Source organism: Schistocerca americana, chromosome 1 (genome assembly GCF_021461395.2).
Source record: "Schistocerca americana isolate TAMUIC-IGC-003095 chromosome 1, iqSchAmer2.1, whole genome shotgun sequence".
Taxonomy (NCBI): Eukaryota; Metazoa; Arthropoda; class Insecta; order Orthoptera; family Acrididae; genus Schistocerca; species Schistocerca americana.
Window position 1 is genome coordinate 441,457,854 of NC_060119.1, and position 20,664 is coordinate 441,478,517.

Below are 20,664 nucleotides of genomic sequence, written 5' to 3' on the forward strand. Positions count from 1 at the left end.
GTTCAATATGTCCTCCATGGACATACGCGAAGCCAACGTGACCATCAGCCATTGAACCGTCTGTGTATCACTTCATTGCCTCGGTATACAAGTCAAGAATCGAAAGGAAGTGACAGCGGAGAGCGGCAGGAGTAACTGATTCCTTAGGGTCATGCGAAAGGTCCAGACAAATCTGAGACCTAGGTGCACACCATGGAGGTGTATGCGGACCAACCTAGATGGGAGGTGGTAAAGGGAATTACTCCAGTTCGGACAGAAAGGATCGCATGTGAACTGCAATCATTAGCCCTCGCCTGGACTTCCGATGCGGGAGATGAACTGCCGTGGGTGGAAAAAGGAGACGGTAATTTGGATGCTCAGGAAAGCTACGAATGTGTGCAACGTAACTGGCAAGCAGTTGTGCATGTCAGATATGCAATGGAGAGACTCCGGCCCCCACCAAGACACTGGTCACTGGACTCGTTCCAAAAGCTCCCGTCGCAAGGCGAACCCCACAGTGGTGCACTGGGTCGAGTACACGCAACGCCGAGGGTGCCGCCAAACCATAAACCAGAAGTCCATAGTCAAGGTGGGATTGAACAAGGGCTCCGTACAGCTACAGCAGTGTAGAGCAATCTACACCCCAGTTGGTGTTGCTCAGGCAGCAGAGGGCACCGAGGTGCTGCCAGAACCTCGCCTTAAGCCAACGAAGGTGAGGTAGCAAAGTTAATCCAGTATCAAAAACCAGTCCTAAGAAGTGATATGGCTACACTACAGTGAGCACACCGTCATGAAGGTAAAGTTCTGGTTCCGGAAGAACGGTACGATGCCGACAGAAGTGCACGACACGACTTAGCCACCGAAAACTGGAAGCCGTGGGCGAGAGCCCATGACTGCGCCTTGTGGGTCGCTCCCTGTAGGTGCCACTCAGCAACACCAGTACTGGTGCAGCAGTATGAACTGCACAAGTCATCTGCATACAGAGAGGGTGAGTCGGGCAACCCTACAGCTGACACTAGACTGTTAATGGCCACTAAAAATAGTGACATACTCAATACAGCACCCTGCGGGACCCCGTTCTCCTGTATATGAACTATGGGAGGCACCAACTTGGACATAGAAAGTATGGAGTGACAGGAAATTCTGGATAAAAATCTGAAGCAGGCCTCAGAGACCCCACCCGTATAATGTGCCAAGCATATGTTGTTGCCAAGTGGTGTCATACAATTTTCATAAATCAAAAAAGAAGGCAACCAGGTGTTGGCGTCTGGAAGAGGCTGTTCGGATGGCAGACTAAGGACACAACATTATCCGTGGTAGAGCACCCCTGGCGTAAGGCACCTTGACATGGAGCCAGTAGGCCAAGCGACTCCGGGACCCATCCCAACCGCCGACACACCATACAGTCTAACAGCTTACAAAGAACTTTGGTAAGGCTGATGCTTGATAGCTATCCTCATGAAGTTTGTTTTTACCAGGTTTGAGCACTAGCATGGTGGTGCTGCCCCGCCATTGTGCTGGAAAGACCCCATAGCACCAGACCTGGTTGAAGATGATGGGGAAATGTTGCTTGTAGTCCGATGAAAAATGTTTAATCATTTGACTGTGGATACGATCCGGCCCAGGAGCTGTGTCGGGGCAATGTGCAAGTGCGCTGAGGAGTTTCCACTCCATAAATGGGGCAGTATAGGGTTCACTGTGGCGTGAAGTGAACGACAGGACTTTTTCCATCCACTCTTTGAGGTTGCAAAAAGCTGATGCAGAGGCTCGAGCGTAGCCCAGTATTGAAGAGGCAGAGGTCGAACTGCATCGGTACATAGCACGCCATTGATGGTAACGCCAGGGACACCTGTTGGGGTCTGTTACCCAAACAGGATGTCTGATCTTCGTCCAGACTTGGGAAGGTGACACATGGAACCCAATGGTCGACACATACCTCTCCCAGAACTCCTATTTCCGTCGTTTTATAAGCTGGAGTACTCGGGCACAGAGCTGCTTCAAGGCTATCATATGCTCTAGGGAGGGGTGCCACTTATGTTTCTGTAGAGCTCGCCAACGCTCTAATTGGCTCAGCGACTTCCAGTGACCACCGAGGGTCTGTCTTTCACTGGGGGCAACCTAAATAGCAAGGGATCGCATTTTCTGCCACAGAAACGATTGTGGTAGTCACCTGATCAGCCATCACATTGATGTTACCCTGTGAGGGAGATTCAACAGTGACATCAGAGATGAAAGTTTCCCAGTCCACCTTGTTTAAAGCCCATCTGGGCAGGTGTCCATGGGCCTCACGCCAGGGCAGTGACAGGAAGATGAAGTGGTCACTATCACACAGGTCATCATGTGCTCTCCAGTGGATAGATGGGAGAAGTCCTGGGCTGCAAATTGATAAATCAATGGCCGAGTAACTACCAAAAGCCACACTGAAATGTGTGGCGACCCCAGTATTGAAGAGGCAGAGGTCGAACTGAGACAGTAAAGGGTTAGGGAGTTGATTAATCAGTGCAGCTAGTACATTAAGGGGTACTGCACCATCTGGAGGAAGATATACATTGCAGACAGTTTCACTACAGACCGATTTTAAAACATAAATGCAAACTGCACCTGACGCTACTACAGCCACTACGGTTCATGTAATATCCCTTACAGATGCGGTGGGCAGGGGTCCGCATTGCCGGGAACTAGGTTTCCTGGAGGGCAATGTAGAAAGCAGGTGTAAAGCTTAACAGTTGCCTTAGCCCAGCCAGGCAGTGGAAAAAACCACCGCAATTCATTAAGGTCCCTGCTGCCAGCGACTTATTGCCTGGGCAGTATATATCCATTGTGTCTGAGGGTCCAGCGAGATCTAGTTCCTCAGCAGACACCAGAATCTCCATCCCATCCTCAGACGCAGAGCTTGTACGTAGCGGTGGTGTGGGTGCCATCACAAGTTCCCTGTTCTTGGGGGTCTTTTTTGATTTCTCGTGCTGTTCCTTGGGTTTCCCTGGTTGGGAGGACTTCACTGAATCAGTCTACGGAACTGAGGATGAGCGTAAAGCCCTACAACCAGCTGCTTTTGGACTCTTCAGACACTGGTGGGGGGGTCATCTTTCCCACTAGCAGAAACCTGGGAAGAGAGTGACCCAAAGGACCCCTTCCTATCGAGAGGAGCTGAAGAAGACTTATGCTTCTCTGGCTCAGAAGTGGGGACAAATTCCCAACGGTTGGGGGGGTGTTGCTCCCAAATTAGGTGGTGTGGGAGCAACAGGGAGGGAAGTTCCCCGACCCCCCCCCCCCCCCCACCATCATCAAGGGGGCAGGTGTACTCTCCCAGTTCTGAGAGGTGACAGGAATTCAAGGAACTGATGGGGCGACAACTGTTCTCGTAGTGGCAGCATATGAGGTGGTCATAACCACTTCCATTTAGCCTCAGTGTAGGGCAGTCGATCCAGGGTCTTGTATTGCACGATTTTCCTCTCTTTCTGTAAAATCCTGCAGTCTGGAGAGCAAGGTGAATGATGCTCTCTGCAGTTGACACAGATGGGAGGTAGGCACATGGAGTATTGGGATGTGATTGTCCCCTGTTAAGGTCTGAACTCCATTTTTTGAAAATTTTCCTGAAGAGTGAGCCAATTGGAGAAGGGCACCTTACGTGGTGCATTGTGTCCATCGTGCCTTGAGATCTTTAGCCCACTGTCTCGTCGTCGCACTGCAGTCCAGCTTATTCTCCATCTCTTGGGCAAGGACACCTTCCTGGATGCGTTTTCCATCACGCACTATGCAGTGTGTCTTTTTGCGCCTACGAGCATGGACTTCTTTGCACCTCATATCCAGCACAGTAGCCAGTCTGTTGTGGTGGGGCCGCCATGTTCCCTGTTGGTTGTAGCCCCCTGACAACACAGGGATCACTCTGCTGATGCCTGTGCTGTTAATGCCCCATGTATGCCAAGAAATAAATGGCCGTGATCCTGGAGCATCGGGACTCCCAGCAATAGCCATCCTACCAGCTGGTTTTTGCTGCGGCTGGGTGGTGCCCATGGGGAGGGCCCCTGATTGGAGTGAGTGGCACCAAGACAGATGTGTGATGAAGCGTACCACGTCATCACTTACTGGTGATCAAACACCACCTGTCTCTAAGTGTTCCAAGTATCTGTATAATGCAAGAAAGGATGACCCTAAATCATTCCCCTCCCTGGCCACACCATCGGAACGCCAGGCTAAGGATGGCAGCGATCCTTATTCACCCCGGTACCTCGTATGTATGAGAACAGATGGACTCCTTTGTTTCGATGAAACCACAGTTTTTTATAGAGCATTTAGAGGAAAAGTTTGGATAGGTGGAGGGCTTGTCCAAAATGCGATCTGGGTTAGTCTTGATAAAAACAGCATCCTCTGCCCAGTCACGGACTTTACTCGCTTGTAACAAGTTGGGGAATGTTTCTGTTACCATCACGCCACGTAAGAGCTTAAATATGGTCCAGGGTATTATATTCCACAGTGACCTCCTTTTGCAGTCTGACGATGGCTTGCGCACCAATTTAGAGCAGTGAGGTGTTCATTTTGTCTGGCACGTCCATCGGGCTCCAAGGGATAACCAGGTTGCCACGGCGCCTTCATCTTGGCCTTAGAGGGTGACACATTGCCTGAGAAGGTCAAGGTGATGGTCTACTGCTGTGATGCCAAGCCATATATACCTCCCCCGTAATGGAACTTACAAATAGACGTCATTTTATTTTATTATACACTAAAGTCGTGTTAAAAAAGCTTTTGCTTAAGATAATACTAAGTTAGGTGTTGCGATCAATAATCGATATTGGAATTGTATGTTCTTTGTAGCTTATGACCGTAATCTTTGGTCTACAACGGGTTTTCGGCCACTTGAGTGTTGGCCGCGGTTGAGTGTAGTTCTGTATATAGTTTTGGCAATAAATGTGTTTTTGATACAAAGAAACCGTGGAATACTGCGTCATTTTTCAATAGTCCAGTAATAATTAAAAACCCGCACCTTTTCTTGGACCCAGAGCAGCAAAGGAATCATTGCCTAGACAACGAGAAGCCACATGGACAACGCAGACTCAGCAGCATCAACAAAGGAGACATCATGGCCAGCTCTACTAAAGTACTATACAGCCATTAGCCACACCGTAACGGTGTCCATATGGAGATAACTTTTCCTGCACAGTAGAGCGGGTTCGTGACACCCCAGTGCGGTGCTTAAGTGTTGCAAGTTTGGCCGTATGTCTTCCTGCTGTACTGCCAGCCCCACCAGTCGAGACTGTGGACATCCATCACATCCCAATACTCCACGGAAGACTGGAATTCGATAGTAGGAAAAGGAAGAAAAGTGAAAGTAGTAGATGACTAAGGATTGAAGGAAGGGGGGGGGGGAATGAAGGAGGAAGCCATCTGGTAGAATTTTGAACAGAGCATAGTTAACACTTGGTTTAATAATCAGGAAAGAAGGACATACATGTGGAAGCAGCATGGACTCACTGGAAGGCTTCAGATAGATTATATAATGCTAAGACAGAGCAAGGTTTAGGAACCAGGTTTTAAATTGTTAAACATTTCCAGGGACAGATGTGAACTTTTACCACAGTTTATTGGTTATGAACTGTAGATTAAAACTGAAGAAACTGCAAAAAGGTAGGAATTTAAGGCGATGGGACTTGGATGATCTGAAAGAACCAGAGGTTGTACAGCATTTCAGAGACAGCATTAGGGAACGGTTGACAAGAACAGGGGACCATCACATAAAGGCCAAAACATGTTTGACTCCTTTTAGTCACCTCTTACGACAGGCAGGAATACCTTGGGCCTATTCTAATCCCCGGACCTGTGGTTGGGGGGGGGGGGCAGCCCTTTCAGTAGTTGCAGGGGCAACAGACTGGATGATTGACTGACCTGACCTTGTAACATCCACCGAAACAGCATATCTGTGCTGGTACTGCGAACGGCTAACAGCAAGAGGAAACTACAGCCATAATTTTTCCCAAGGGCATGCAGCTTTACTGTATGGGTAAATGATTGCATCCTCTTGGGTAAAATATTGCAGAGCTAAAATAATCCCCCATTCGGATCTCTGGGAGGGGATTACTAAGGAGGGCGTAGTAGTTACCAGGTGAAACAAAACTGTGGATGTACAGATTGGAGCATGGAATGTCACGTCCCTTTATCAGTCAGGCAGGTTAGGAAATTTAAAAAGGGGAATGGATAGGTTAAAGCTACATACAGTGGGAATTAGTGAAGTTCAGTGGCTGGATGAACAAGCCTTCTTGTCAGGTGAATGCTGGGTTATAAAGACAAAATTAAACAGGGGTAATGCAGGAGTAGGTTTAATAATGGAAAAAAAAGGGAACACAAGTAAGCTACTGTGATGAATAGCATAGTGAACACATTATTGTAGCCAAGACAGACATGAAGCCCAGGCCTACCACATTCGTAAAAGTTTATATGCCCCCCACAGATGAAGAGACTGAAGAAATGCATGACAAGTTAAAGAAATTAGTCAGATAGTGAAGGACATGAAAATTTACAATACAAGAAGAATGGGTAACTTTGATTGAAATAGTGAAGGCAGCAGAGGATCAAGTAGGTAAAAAGACAAGGGCTTATAGAAATCCTTGGGTAACAGAAGAGATTGAATTTAACCGATGAAAGGAGAAAATATAAAATGTAGTAAATGAAGCAGGCAAAAAGGACTACAAACGTCTCAAAAATGAGATAGACAGGAAGTACAAAATGGCTATGCAGGGATGGCTAGAGGGCAAATGTAAGATGTAGAAGCTCATATCACTAGGGGTAAGATAGATACTACATACAGGAAAATTAAAAAGACCTTTGGAGAAAAGAGAACCACTTGTATGAATAACAGGAACTAAGATTAACCAGTTCTAGGCAAAGAAGGGAAGGCAGGAAGGTGAAAGGAGTATATAGAGGCTACCTACAAGGCACTGTGCTGGAGAGCAATATTATGGAAATGGAAGAGGTCGTAGATGAAGATAAAATGGGAGATATGATACTGCGTGAAGAATTTGACAGCACTGTGAAAGACCTAAGTCAAAAGAAGGCCCCATGAGTAGACAACATTCCATCAGAGCTACTGATGGCCTTGGGAGTGCTAGCCCTGACAAAACTACCACCTGGTGAGCAAGATGTACGAGACAGGCAAAATACTCTCAGACTTCAAGAAGAATATAATAATTCCAATCCCAAAAAATCAAGTGTCAACAGGTGTGAAAATTACCAAACTATCAGTTTAATAAGTCACGGCTGCAAAATACTAACACAAAGTCTTTACAGACGAATGGAAGACCTGTACAAGCCGACCGCGGGGGAATATCGCTTTGGATTCCGTAGAAATGTTGGAACACGAGGCGACACTGACCCTATGACTTATCATAGAAGATAGATTAAGGAAAGGCACACCTACACTTCTAGCAACTGTAGACTTAGAGAAAGCTTTTGACAATGTTAACTGGAATGCTCTCAAATTACGAAGGTGGCAGGGATAAAATACAGGGAGCAAAAGGCTATTTACAATTTGTACAGAAATTGGAAGCAGTTATAAGAGTCGAAGTATGAAAGGGAAGCAGTGGTTGGTAAGGGAGTGAGGCAGGCTTGTAGCCTATCTCCGATGATGTTATTCCATCTGTATATTGAGCGAGCAGTAAAGGAAACAAAAGAAAAATTTGGAGTAGGAATTAAAATCCATGGAGAAGAAATAAAAGCTCTGAAGTTTGCATATGACATAATCCTGTCAGAGGCGGCAAAGGACCTGAAAGAGGAGCAGAGCAGAGTGAACAGTGCCTTGAGAGGAGGATATAACATGAGTATCAACAAAAACAAAATGAGGATAATGGAATGTAGTCAAATTAAATCAGGTGGTGCTGAGGGAATTAGATTAGGAAATGAGACAAAGTAGTAAACGAGTTCTGCTATTTGGGGAGCAAAATAACTATTGATTGTCGAAGTAGAGAGGATATCAAATGTACACTGGCATTGGCAAGGAAAGCGTTTCTGAAGAAGAGAAATCTGTTAACATCGAGTAAAGATTTAAGTGTCAATAAGTCCTTTCTGAAAGTATTTGTATGGAGTGTAGCTATATATGGAAGTGAAACATGAATGATAGTTTAGACAAGCAGAGAATAGAAGATTTCGAAATTTGGTGCTACAGAATAATGCTGAAGATTAGATGGGTAGGTCACATAACTAATGGGGAAGTACTGAATAGAACCGGGGAGAAGAGAAATCTGTAGTTCAACTTGAATAGAAGAAGGGATTAGATGGTAGGAAACATTCTGAGGCATCAAGGGTTCACCAATTTAGTATTGGAGCAAAGTGTGGATGGTAAAAATTGTAGAGGTGAAACCAAGAGTTGAATACACTAACCACATACAGAAGGATGTACATTTCAGTAGTTATTTGGGGATAAAGGGGCTTGTACAGGACAGATTAGCACGGCAAGCTGCATCAAATCAGTCTCTGGACTGAAGACCACAACAGCACAACAAGAGGTGAAACTTTCGAGCACAAATATGTCAACGAATTTTCAGATTTGATGGAAGTATCAGTTAAACGGATAATATTAGCCAGAGTGTCACCTACGATTTTGTATTAAGCACAATGCCATTTGTGGTGGTTCCAGCACTGGTGCATGCAGCTGGTGCTACCTTCCCCTCACCGCTCCTCATCACCTCAGCAGCCATAATACAGGGGCACAGCCATTCCCAACAGCCATCATGCCAATCGTGAACTTACCGTGGACAAACAGTACATGTAACAGTATGTTTATTATAATACTAAATCACAAATGCTAAATTACTTCCAAATTACTCATAGATTATGCAGGGACAATGGTAGCTCACAAAAATTCTCAAAAACACAAGATTATTTGCGTTGATATACAGTGACATTCAGAAGTCACGTATTACATAGTTTATGTAACCAAAGCAGTTGTACCGTTAACTTACAAAAATATAATTTTGGAAGCATTCAAAAATTCTCAAAGATTATCTACTTTCACTTATTTGTCACATAATTATACACACATGAAAAAAGTTCTGCATCACCTCGGTTCTGGGATTTCCAGAACCTGTATAGAAAATTGGAATAGAGATCAACATAAAAATCATTTCACCCTTTTTATTGCTCATGAAAACCACACATTGCATTTTTTACACCATGCAGCGAGACCATAGGTGGTGGTCCAGTGTGTTGTACACACTAGTACCTCTAATACCCAGTAGCATGTCCTCTTGCATTGATGCATGCCTCTATTCGTAGTGGCATACTATCCACAAGTTCATCAAGGCACTGTTGGTCCAGATAGTCCCACTCCTCAATGGTCACTCAGCGTACATCCCTCAGAGTGGTTGCTGGGTCACCTCGTCCATAAACTGCCCTTTATTCCAGGCATATTCGATAGAGGTCATGTCTGGAGAACATGCTGGCCACTAGTCGAGCAATGTCAATAACCTGAAGGAAGTCATTCACAAGACGTGCATGATGGAGGTGCAAACTGTCATCCATGACGAGTAATGCCTCGCCAATATGCTGTTTCTATGGTTGCACTATCGGTTGGAGGATGGCATTCACGTATCATACAGCCATTACGGTGCCTTCCATGACAACCAACGGCGTATGTCGGCCCCACATAATGCCACCCTAAAACAGCAGGGAACCTCGATCTTGCTGCACTCGCTGGACACTAAGGCATTACCCCTGACCGGCCTGCCTCCAAACACATCTCCAACGACTGCCTGGTTGAAGGCATATGACACACTCACTTTTGAAAAGAATGTGATGCCAATCCTGAGCGGTCCATTCAGCATGTTGTTGGACTCATCTGTACCGCGCTGTGTGGTGTCATGGCTGCGAAGATGGGCCTCGCCATGGACGTCAAGAGAGAAGTTGTGCATCATGCAACCTATGGCACACAGTTTGAGTCTTAACACGACATCCTGTGGCTGCACACAAAGCATTACTCAACTTGGTGGTGTTGCTTTTAGGGTTCCTCCGAGCCATAATCCATAGGAAACAGTCACCCACTGCAATAGTAGCCCGAGGGCGGCCTGAGCAAAGCATGTCATCGACAGTTCCTGTCTCTCTGTATCTCCTCCATGTCCGAACAACATAGCTTTGGTTCACTCTGTGCAGCCTGGACATTCCCCATGTTGAGAGCCATTCCTGGCACTAAGTAACAATGCGGATGCAATCTAACCGCGGTATTGACACGTCTGGGCATGGTTTAGCTACAGACAACATGAGCCATGCACCTCCTTTCTGATGGAATGACTGGAACTGATCAGCTATCGGACCCCCTGCATCTAATAGGCGCTGCTCATGCATCGTTGTTTACATCTATGGGTGGGTTCAGTGACGTCGCTGAACAATCAGTGACTGTGTCTGTGATATAATATCCACAGTCAATGTCTGTCTTGAGGAGTTCTGGAAATCAGGGCGATGCAAAACTTTTGACGTATGTGCAATGAAATTAAAGAACGATGACAGACTACTGTTGCTAAAGATTTTATAAGGGCACAGTTAAGTTTAAGCCTTCAATAGACGACAAGCAGTTTCTCACAGCACTCACGAATGTTTGAAATTTTGCAATATATCACAATACAGGTGGGTATTGATACAATCGATGAAAGATTACGCAGAAGCAACATGAACAGTAAAATATGTGAACCTAGAACTTCAAAATGGGACATGAATCTTCACACACGGTCTCTCACAAAGGAAAATTCAAACATCAACTTTCATATATAAACAAACATGTGTATTACAGGGACTTTTCACTCAGCTGTTTTAGTGCACGCTACACTGCTGTGTCAAAGAAGAACACTTGAAGTGTGAGCTTATCTCAGGCAAAATCACTATTGTGTAGTGCCGACAAACCAGTTCTGTCTTTTGCAGCTAACAATGAAATTTTTGCAATATATGTTTCCTGTTTCAAATCTGAATTTTATGTTCACATTCAAAAGAGCACTACCAGAGTAGTCTAGTATGACATTTGTTTTACCGAAATGTATTAATTGTCACAATGAATCACGAAGAATAACCAGTGCTCTTATTCAATGTTCCTGGCTCCAGCAGCAACCGACCAACGTGTTATGGTGATAACGATCAGGGAGGGCCAGGGCAATGCTGGAGTATTGGTTATTCTTCTTGTTTTACTGTCCCTGCTAATACATAAACAAATATCACACTAGGCTAATCTGGAACAGCTCTTTGGATAGGTACATAAAATTCCACTTTAAGAATCATCAATGCTGGCATCACATGGAAGACATGATTAGCATTATTTGTTTGGAATGACCCCAGTTACCCCCTGCAAAAACAAAAGGGCAAACATCTGCATGCATGCACGCGAACGCTCTCTGTGGCACTCCAGAGTATACACAAAATTAAGCGCTTGTTCGATGCGGCATTGTTTAAAAATTTCAATGTAATCAGTGAAGAACTTCTGGAACCTTAAGAGTTTGAACAAATGAACGTTTGCTTCTACAAAGATAAAAATGTAAACACGCCTGCTTGTTCAAAATCTTAAATCTCAGTTTCTCTTCAATTGTTTTAAAAATGTTGACAACTTTACATTTGTATTCCTGCGTGTTTTTAATACATGTAAGAGGCCTATAGAAACAAATATGTAATATATAAAAAACATGGAGATGGACAGATGGGTGGCAGGAAATTGACATAGATAGCAGAAAGGAGGAGATGAACAGAGGAGCTGGAGAGAGGGGGTGGGAGGGAATATGGACATAGAAAGGAGCAAGAATATGGACAGAGAGGGAGGGAGGGGAGATACAGGAAGGAGAAAGAGATGATCTCACATTTCTTATTCCATTTAACCAGAGTCACAGTAACACATGATAGGGAAGAGCTAGTTGGAAATAAAAATAATCTTGACAAAGATTTAAAGTCACTTTGTGTCAGCAAAGCATCCACTATTTAGGAACACACATTATCAATGACTCATCAGCAGCCATAAAAAGTTTAATCAAAAATAATGTTCAGTTTAGACAAGAAACAAAGGATTTATTGGTAGGCAGCACCACCTACTCCACTGACGAATTTCTTATCAGAAGTGATAAATGTGTGTTTTATTTATAATATCAAATAATATGAGTATTACGTACAACACAATTTCCATACAACTTTAGTGCACTAATGCAATCAATGTAAATAAATGTTGCAAAATGATTTTCCATTTGATGATGTATTGCTACAATAGCCTAAGAATTATCATATGCATCGCAATGTATTGAACATTTATATTTTTGTGACAAATTTATTATTTTAAAATGAAATAATGATGACATGTTCCACAGTTTTGAGGGCCATTAAACTTGGCATCTGTGGAAGGTATGTCAGCATCCCATTCCCCCCCCCCCCCCCCTTAATATTTACTGTGTATTTTTGTTTTCTGGTATGTTCTACATCCTGGAAGATCCCCTCACTATGGGTATAGTGAAATAAAATGTACATCTAATTACATAACCTAGTGTGTTTGTAGACACAGGGCTTTGAATTGTTGATTCAATATGAAGGTGATTTCCAATTACATAAGGCAAAGATGTGCTTTTGAATGTGATTATTCCTCACACCAAAAATCTTAAGATTAAAAAGGAATTCCTTCATGAAAATTGCTGATGTTTTCAGCACCAGTGGCACTGACACTGAAAAAAAAAATGCCATCACTAATGTCATACATGCAAATAAAAAGCAACATAGCAGAGAAAAACAGGCCAGGCAATAGCAGTGAATCAGTTTAGAAATGATTATGGTTTTTTGTTTTTCAATAGCTGCAGTTAATGAAGTACATGAAGCAACAAAAAATGATAAATTCAATGGACAATTAAAAGTTTATGTTTACTTAACTTTCTCTGTATTCTGTGCTAAACATTTCAGTCAAGGTGCAGTGACAGCAAAAATAACTGACAGCTGCGCATCTGTTTGTGAGTTTATTCTGCAACTCTGAAGGAAGATTTGTTCAGAACTTAGCAATGTGTATCAATGACTTCACTTGTCAGCTTTATGGTGAGTTGCTACCTTTACAATTCCTCCCCCCCCCCCTTTTTTAAACAGCAAGACTGATTAACTGTTGATATTTTACCCATCATTTAGGATTAACTACAATTAAGAATGTGAAAATTGTATAATAGACATAATGTAATTATCTTTATGAAATTATTATGTCCTTCAATCTGTGGACCACATCTTTCAGGCACTACTTACAACACGTATTATTTTGAAACAGAACAAATACAAAGTACTGAAATTAATATTCAGTTAAAAAAGATTAACAGCAAGACTCTCATTCATTTGAGTCACCTTCCTGAGATCTGTGTTCCTTTTTTATACCACAACATTCACCACAATTTCAAAGTACCATGACATTCTAATGAAGGTAGGGAACCCAGAGTCATTTCCATACACAGTTTGCACATCAAGCGATTCCTGCTATATAGTAAGTTTTTACACAGAGTATGCCTTTCTCTTCATTCACCAATTGCGATGCCTTATACTTCATCTGTGCATACAGATGGGTTTTATTAAACTATTCTCCTCACACTGTATTCTACAGCAAACAGTTTCGGCGCTCTACAACATATGTTTGCAATGAAGGTTGGCTGTAATCATCACACAGTGGACTCCATACCCCTTGCGTTTTTTTATAGTTTCTGTTCTGTATACATACATAATATGCATCACTCAGACCTGTCCTATATAGCTTTTCTGAATTTGCCTTGCAGTTTTAGTTTCTATCACGAAAAGTCCACGAAACTGGTTCTATGACAAAGTGTGTTAAATATGAGCAGTCTCTTGCCACAACCTTAATTTCCCCATGTATCCTAGCGTCGTCATCTAAAATGCAACTAAATGGCAAATATACCCACCTCTATTCCGTGGTATTCTTCTGTTACACTTTCATCTCTTCTTGCAACTGGGTAGTTAAATTTCATTCTTCGTAATGAAGGCTCTCTTGAGGAGTACCGAGGTTTCTGAAAACGTGAGAAGTAAGCTTTACTTTCCGTTTATTAACACAGCGTCAAGTGGCTCACTGCGGCACAACCAAGATAACTCAAAAAGTTGTCTTAGAATGTCAGAATACCACAGTTAGCAGGCACTAAAATTAATTATGCCCACCTTAGAGTTATCACAAACTTGAGACTGTCGACTCACTTCTGCGTTAGCCGTATCAGTTTTATACTTGCGGAAGCCAGATACAGCTGCGCTTATCTCCCGTATGGTCAGATAGGGCGGATATATTCGACAAGACTTAACTACTTTTGATAACAGTACCATACTCTTACCTTTATTTATTATTTCATAGATCACTACTCCCAGCAGAGATGTCTACCTTGTAAACTTTATTTACCTGTTATCCAGAGATCTACCTGTAGTACCACTGCTCCCCGACTTGTGTACACACTGTGACTTACAAGATCATTGCCCTAATTTACGAAAGCGGGAAAATTGAATCATTCTCCTTCGTTAGATATTTCAACAATTGTTTGGGGATCGTTTGTAAATATGTAGATTGCCTATATTCATTAATGTTCCTTCGATGCTTGACATTAATGCAACGTTATGTAATTTCTCAGTGACACTCATGCTTCGAATATAGCTGTCACGCATGAAAGATAAGATAAGAATTGACAGGTCTTGGGTACCACGGTACCTAATGCGTTATTACAAAATTTGTGCTTCTTACGTTTGTTTTAGAATTGCCGTCTACAAGAATGGCAAATTTTATTAAAGGAGTTCAATTTTACTTTCTCATGTCGCTCATCCCAAGAGCCTATTTTACAGTGCTCGGTGGTTATTGCCCGTATTATTGTCAGTGTTACATGTGGGAGAATATGAAAGCAGCGAACTGTGTGAACCAAAATATAATTACTGTTGATATTAGCATACCCCGTCAAACAGAAGCATTAGATGTATCAAACAACTTTATAAGAAGAATAGAGGATCACGTTTTCAAGGTGAACATATAAGTCTACATTACGAACAAAATGTAGCAAATTGCCAATAATAATGCAGTAATATAAGGATGATTTGCAGAAATCCTGGCAGAACAAACAATCACTAAGTATTATAATGTATTTTCTTATTTTTAAGAAACATTGACATTGTTTCATTACAGATTAGACATGTTTAATATATGTTTCAGAAACAAGGAATAACTTCCCTAAAGTACCTTAATGTGAGTGGCAATCACATTAAGTATATTGAAATGAATGCCTTCAGTGGACTAAACAAACTACAAATTCTAGATCTATCAAAGAACCATTTGCACTACCTGTTTGTTAAAACATTTGACGTGCTTGACAGTTTGAGAGCTCTCTATATGTCTGGAAACAAATTCAGTAAATGGACGTGGGAGCTGCATTTGAATTCACTTAAGGTATGGAACCACTCTGGCCTCGGCCACAGGCTCTTTCGCACATGTAGTAATAATTTAGAGTTTTATAGTTGATATGGAGTGTAACCATAGTTTTTAAGCATGGCCGAAGTTGTAAGCTTTCATAAACATGTTCATAACTGTTTTATCATCACCACCATCATCTTCGTGCATTAGGCCCTTTGACCCTTTGTGAACTCTTAACTTTATCATTTAATCTTCTCTTTAGTGCCGGCCACCGTGGCCGAGCGGTTCTAGGTGCCTCAGTCTGGAACTGCGCGACTGCTACGGTCGCAGGTTCGAATCCTGCCTCCGGCATGGATGTGTGTGATGCCCTTAGGTTAGTTAGTTTTCAGTAGTGAGTCATTCCATGTCAAATCAACACACCTATTTTAACTCATCCTCTTAGATTTTGCTGAAAGTTGGTATACTTATAGTGGGCACTGAGACTAAGAAAAATACCAAATTTCAATTTTTTATCTCAATCCATTCGTGAAATATGGCTATGTAAACTTTTCAAAAACCAGCCAAAAATGTGTGAACGGACTTTTTTAAAAATTGTCCTAGGAGCTGCCCTAATTGAGCTAGAGAACTGGGAAAGGTGTCATTTTGCAGCATTTTGCATGCTCTTTCCAGGGATATACAACAAAACATAGCTTCTAATGAATAACCTTTTTCAAAATACTAATTAATATTTTGATTTAATTTTAATTTTTTTACAAAAAGTACATAATTGAAAATTTTCAAAATATTTCCATAACTACTTCATACTATTGTAAATCACATGGCAAAATATAAATCTGGGATGATGATGGGTTCATTGTTAACAAAAAAAAAATCTGGACTCATGTTTTTCACTAACGGCCCTAGTTTGACCAAACTGACCTTTAACAAACAGGAATTTCTTTAAAATATACTGAAAGGTAAGTAAAAAAAAGTATTAGAAATATCAAAACATCACCTTATTAAACCAAAACTGATCAGCATATTTTATAATTAAGTTGATTGCTTATTTTGATTTCATACAACTTCAGTAATGGTATATTAACCGATATAACAAAAACAAGAAATTGAGCATTTAACCACAAACTTAAATAAAGTATGAATAAGTACAAGTGTTTACACAATAGTTCTGGTCCATGGTGTTTGAAATGGAACTATTAAACAAATTAAATACATAATGCTTGTTTTTTTAGTAACAGGTATCTGTACATAGCTAAATTTAACACAATAGGTACTAACAATAATTTTGAAACAACTTTGTATAAAATATACATTAATACTAACCTGAGACAAAAATTGAGTTTTGAGTTGAAAGCAGTTTCCCAATAAATTGTCTTGGAACTTCACATGTTACATTTTAATAAAGCTGACTGGGTTTGGTTTACATCACTTTCATTAAGAATGTATGTTCTCCCTGTTGGAGTAAATGGATTCACTTTTGTGAGAACATCCACAACTGACACCCACAGGACATCTGCATGTGCAGGATAAGAGAATGACTTAGCTGGTCCACATGGATGAAGAAAAGTTATTTTCACTTCATCAAGTACTTCGTTTTTTTCTAAAATGTACCCAAGCCACCAGTTTCTGCCATATACAGTGGTGACATAGCCTGATACATCTTGTAACTTCAGTTTGTCTGGTGATGTAGTTACTTCCCTCTCCCAACTCTGCATATCACCTGAGAAGTATTTGACTATTAAATTTGATGTAGTGTTGGGAATGAAAGCGTGAAATTGCTGTGTTCCTTTGATTGTCAATGCCTCTTCAAGTCAGCTTTTTAAGAATATTTCTGAAGCAGCGTAGTCTTCTTGAGTGGAATATGCAAAATCAACATTTGTGATATTATCTACGGTCCACACAAATACCAGACCAGTATCAGTTGCAAAGCGATTTAGAAAAGATTGCTGTATGGTGTGGCAGGTAGCTGTTGACGCTAAATAACGAAAAGTGTGAGGTGATTCACATGAGTTCCAAAAGAAATCCGTTGGAATTCGATTACTCAATAATAGTACAATTCTCAAGGCTGTCAATTCAACTAAGTACCTGGGTGTTAAAATTACAAACAACTTCAGTTGGAAAGACCACACAGATAATATTGTGGCGAAGGCGAGCCAAAGGTTGCGTTTCATTGGCAGGACACTTAGAAGATGTAACAAGTCCACTAAAGAGACAGCTTACACCACACTCATTCATCCTCTGTTAGAATATTGCTGCGCGGTGTGGGATCCTTACCAGGTGGGATTGACGAAGGACATCGAAAGGGTGCAAAAAAGGGCAGCTTGTTTTGTGTTATCACGTAATAGGGGAGAGAGTGTGGCAGATATGATACGCGAGTTGGGATGGAAGTCATTAAAGCAAAGACGTTTTTCGGCGCGGCGAGATCTATTTACGAAATTTCAGTCACCAACTTTCTCTTCCGAATGCGAAAATATTTTGTTGAGCCCAACCTACATAGGTAGGAATGATCATCAAAATAAAATAAGAGAAATCAGAGCTCGAACAGAAAGGTTTAGGTGTTCGTTTTTCCCGCGCGCTGTTCGGGAGTGGAATGGTAGAGAGATAGTATGATTGTTGTTCGATGAACCCTCTGCCAAGCACTTAAATGTAAATTGCAGAGTAATCATGTAGATGTAGATGTAGAAGGCAAAGGTTCAGGAAGTTTTTCTTATTTTTATACTGAGTGACAGATCTGTCAGAATAATAGTATATCTTTTTTGGAATCTTTTGAAATTTGTTAGATATGAAATTAGCTTCTTTTGAAAGGTGTAAACCGTAGTTGTATTGTGCTCCAGGCAATCAGAAACAGTGACAAAGCTCATATGCTCAATTTTGTCTTCCTGTCTGTAATATATAACAAAAGGATGAATGGTAATCTGTTGTCTTGACCAGTGGAAATTCTGAGTTTCATCCTGTAGAACTATACTATAATTTTCTGAAAAATCACATATGACAACAAATTCAGATTCCATAAGGTTTTCTCTTGTGGAGTTAAGGTATGTTCGTTGTTGCTTGGCAGTGAAGTCATGCCGATTCAAAGTCGACATCTTACTACAAAATAAATCTATGAATTCTTCAGAAGTTTTCTGAACAATTTCCATATTACATTGGTCAACTGACATCCACTGTCAGAACTGAACTTGTTCAATTAAGTTTTCATGAAAAGGGTCTTTTAAAATTTTACGTATGACAGTTTCTCCTGGGCAGTATTCACAGTTTCCCATGTTGCAATCAACTGTTGATGGGTTGCAAAGCATTTTTGCAATGCACTGCTTATAATTGTTTAAGCTGCTGTTTGTTACTGTATTTAGTTTGGCATTTTCTATCATTAATTTTATGTTTTGGTGAGTTGTGCACATGCTGACGGTGTGTGTGCCTCTCCGACCAGCTAATACACAATGTTTTGGTCTCAACTCAGCAAATTTAGAGAAGCCTATTTTTATGTTAGAAAACGTGTCTTTAAAATGCTTGTAAGCTTCTTTAAGGTTACACAAAATAAGTCTTTTTGATATTTTTGTTTTATTTCCACTTGTTTCTGTAATTGTCACACACTCTTTAATACCTGGCATTGCCCTGCTAACTTAATCATTTTCATAAAATGAATGTACAGTTTTGACAGTTTCTGTTGGTAAACACTTCCCTGGTTTTGGGTTTGGACCTTCCATGAATTCTTTCTCTTTCAAAATTTTTTTGGACTATCGAACAATGTAATTAGGAGCATTAAATTCCCTCATTATTTTCCTGACACTCCACTTTTCAGGTAAACTTGTAAGAATCATTAGTTTTTTTGCTTTACTTATAGAATTTTTGAAGTTTCTTTTAAGATTTTCAAGAATGGAATCATCAGTATCTGACGAAGAAGTTTCAGCAGCAACAAAAAGTTTACGTGTCACTGATGAGATTTTCTTCACTTTTGATTTGGCTTAATGCCTAGATGTTAGTTTTCTCTTGTCAATTGGGGACTCACCTAGTTCTTGGAGTGTTGTGTTAAATGTTTTAACAGCTACTTAAGTTGGAGTGAAGTCAGGGTCTTGGTTTCGGATGATTATCTCTGATCCAGAAGATTCTTCTTCAACACTTTCATCACTGATGGGCTCTGGTGTATTTTTCAATTTGGTTACATCTTTCCTACATTTATCACAAATCTTGGCACCACTTGGTATTTGAGGAAATAATTTTGGCATCCATGTTGTGACATCTCTCAGTTTTTTTCTGTCTCTAATAAAACGATTTGACTTCTTCAATGGATTACAACACTGCACTCTTACAGCACTGCACTTTTTACTTGGTTCCATATTTATACAAAAACCACTTATAAACTGTCCTTCAATGTATAGATTTACTTGAAAATGAACTATTAAATATAATAGATACAGACTGGTCAACACAGAGGTAACAATTGATTTGCACTAAAACCACAGTGCACAATAATGCTGTAGGCACACAATGCCTTAGAAGGTAACAATGCAGACTACATCATCTCAACAATGGCTCCAGTCTCTGAATTATTGTACAGACATCAAGCCCTATGTATACAGTCATCTACTGACGTACTACCTTAAAGGTCAGTTTGGTCAAACTAGAGCCGTTAGTGAAAAACAAGAGTCTGAAATATATATTTTTTTTTTAACAATGAGTGCATCATCATCCCACATTTATATTTTGCCATGTGATTTACAACAGTATGAAGTAGTTATGGAAATATTTTGAAAATTTTCAATTATGTACTTTTTGTGAAAAAATTAAATCAAAATATTAATTAGTATTTTGAAACAGGTTATTAATTAGAAGCTATGTTTTTTGTACATCACTGGAAAGAGCATGAAAAATGCTGCAAAATGACACCATTCCCAGTTCTCTAGCTCAATTAGGGCAATTTAAAAAAAGTCCGTTCACACATTTTTGGCCAGTTTTTGAAAAGTTTACATGACCATATTTCAGGAATGGTTCGAGGTAAAAAATTGAAATTTGGTATTTTTCTTAGTTTCAGCACCCATTATAAGTATACCAACTTTCAGCAAAATCTAAGAGGGTGAGGTAAAATTTTTATTTAAAGTGTGTTGATCTGACATGGAATGACTCTAGTTCTAAGTTCTAGGGGACTGATGACCTCAGATGTTAAGTCCCATAGTGCTCAGAGCCATTTGAGCCATTTCTCTTTAGTCTGCACTCACAACCAAGGCATCCATGCTTATATTTGTGAATCAATTTAGGCAAACATTCATCATCAACGCTTATCTGTTCTATACGAGGTCTCCAATTTTGATAATCTTCTAAGATTATGTCGTTTC

General features: G+C 40.9%; 2 protein-coding genes across 4 annotated transcripts in view; one reads left to right on the forward strand and one right to left on the reverse strand.

Moving 5' to 3' along the window:
* LOC124602802 (prolyl endopeptidase) overlaps positions 1-14,533 on the reverse strand; it is a 99,116-nt gene extending 84,583 nt beyond the window's left edge. Inside the window, exons 1-2 of one of the 3 annotated variants that reach the window (XM_047136348.1) lie at positions 14,345-14,533; positions 13,863-13,967 (exon numbers count right to left, since the gene is read on the reverse strand). In XM_047136348.1, the coding sequence (XP_046992304.1) occupies positions 13,863-13,928 (66 nt within the window). In that variant the 5' untranslated portion in view covers positions 13,929-13,967; positions 14,345-14,533. The other 2 variants (XM_047136346.1, XM_047136345.1) reach the window with 2 other exon arrangements.
* The window catches only part of LOC124602838 (decorin-like), a 42,059-nt gene continuing 35,712 nt past the window's right edge, over positions 14,318-20,664 (forward strand). The window contains exons 1-2 of the mRNA XM_047136349.1: positions 14,318-14,951; positions 15,140-15,373. Of these exons, the coding sequence (XP_046992305.1) occupies positions 14,709-14,951; positions 15,140-15,373 (477 nt within the window). The 5' untranslated portion in view covers positions 14,318-14,708. The remainder of the gene's footprint in view (positions 14,952-15,139; positions 15,374-20,664) is intronic.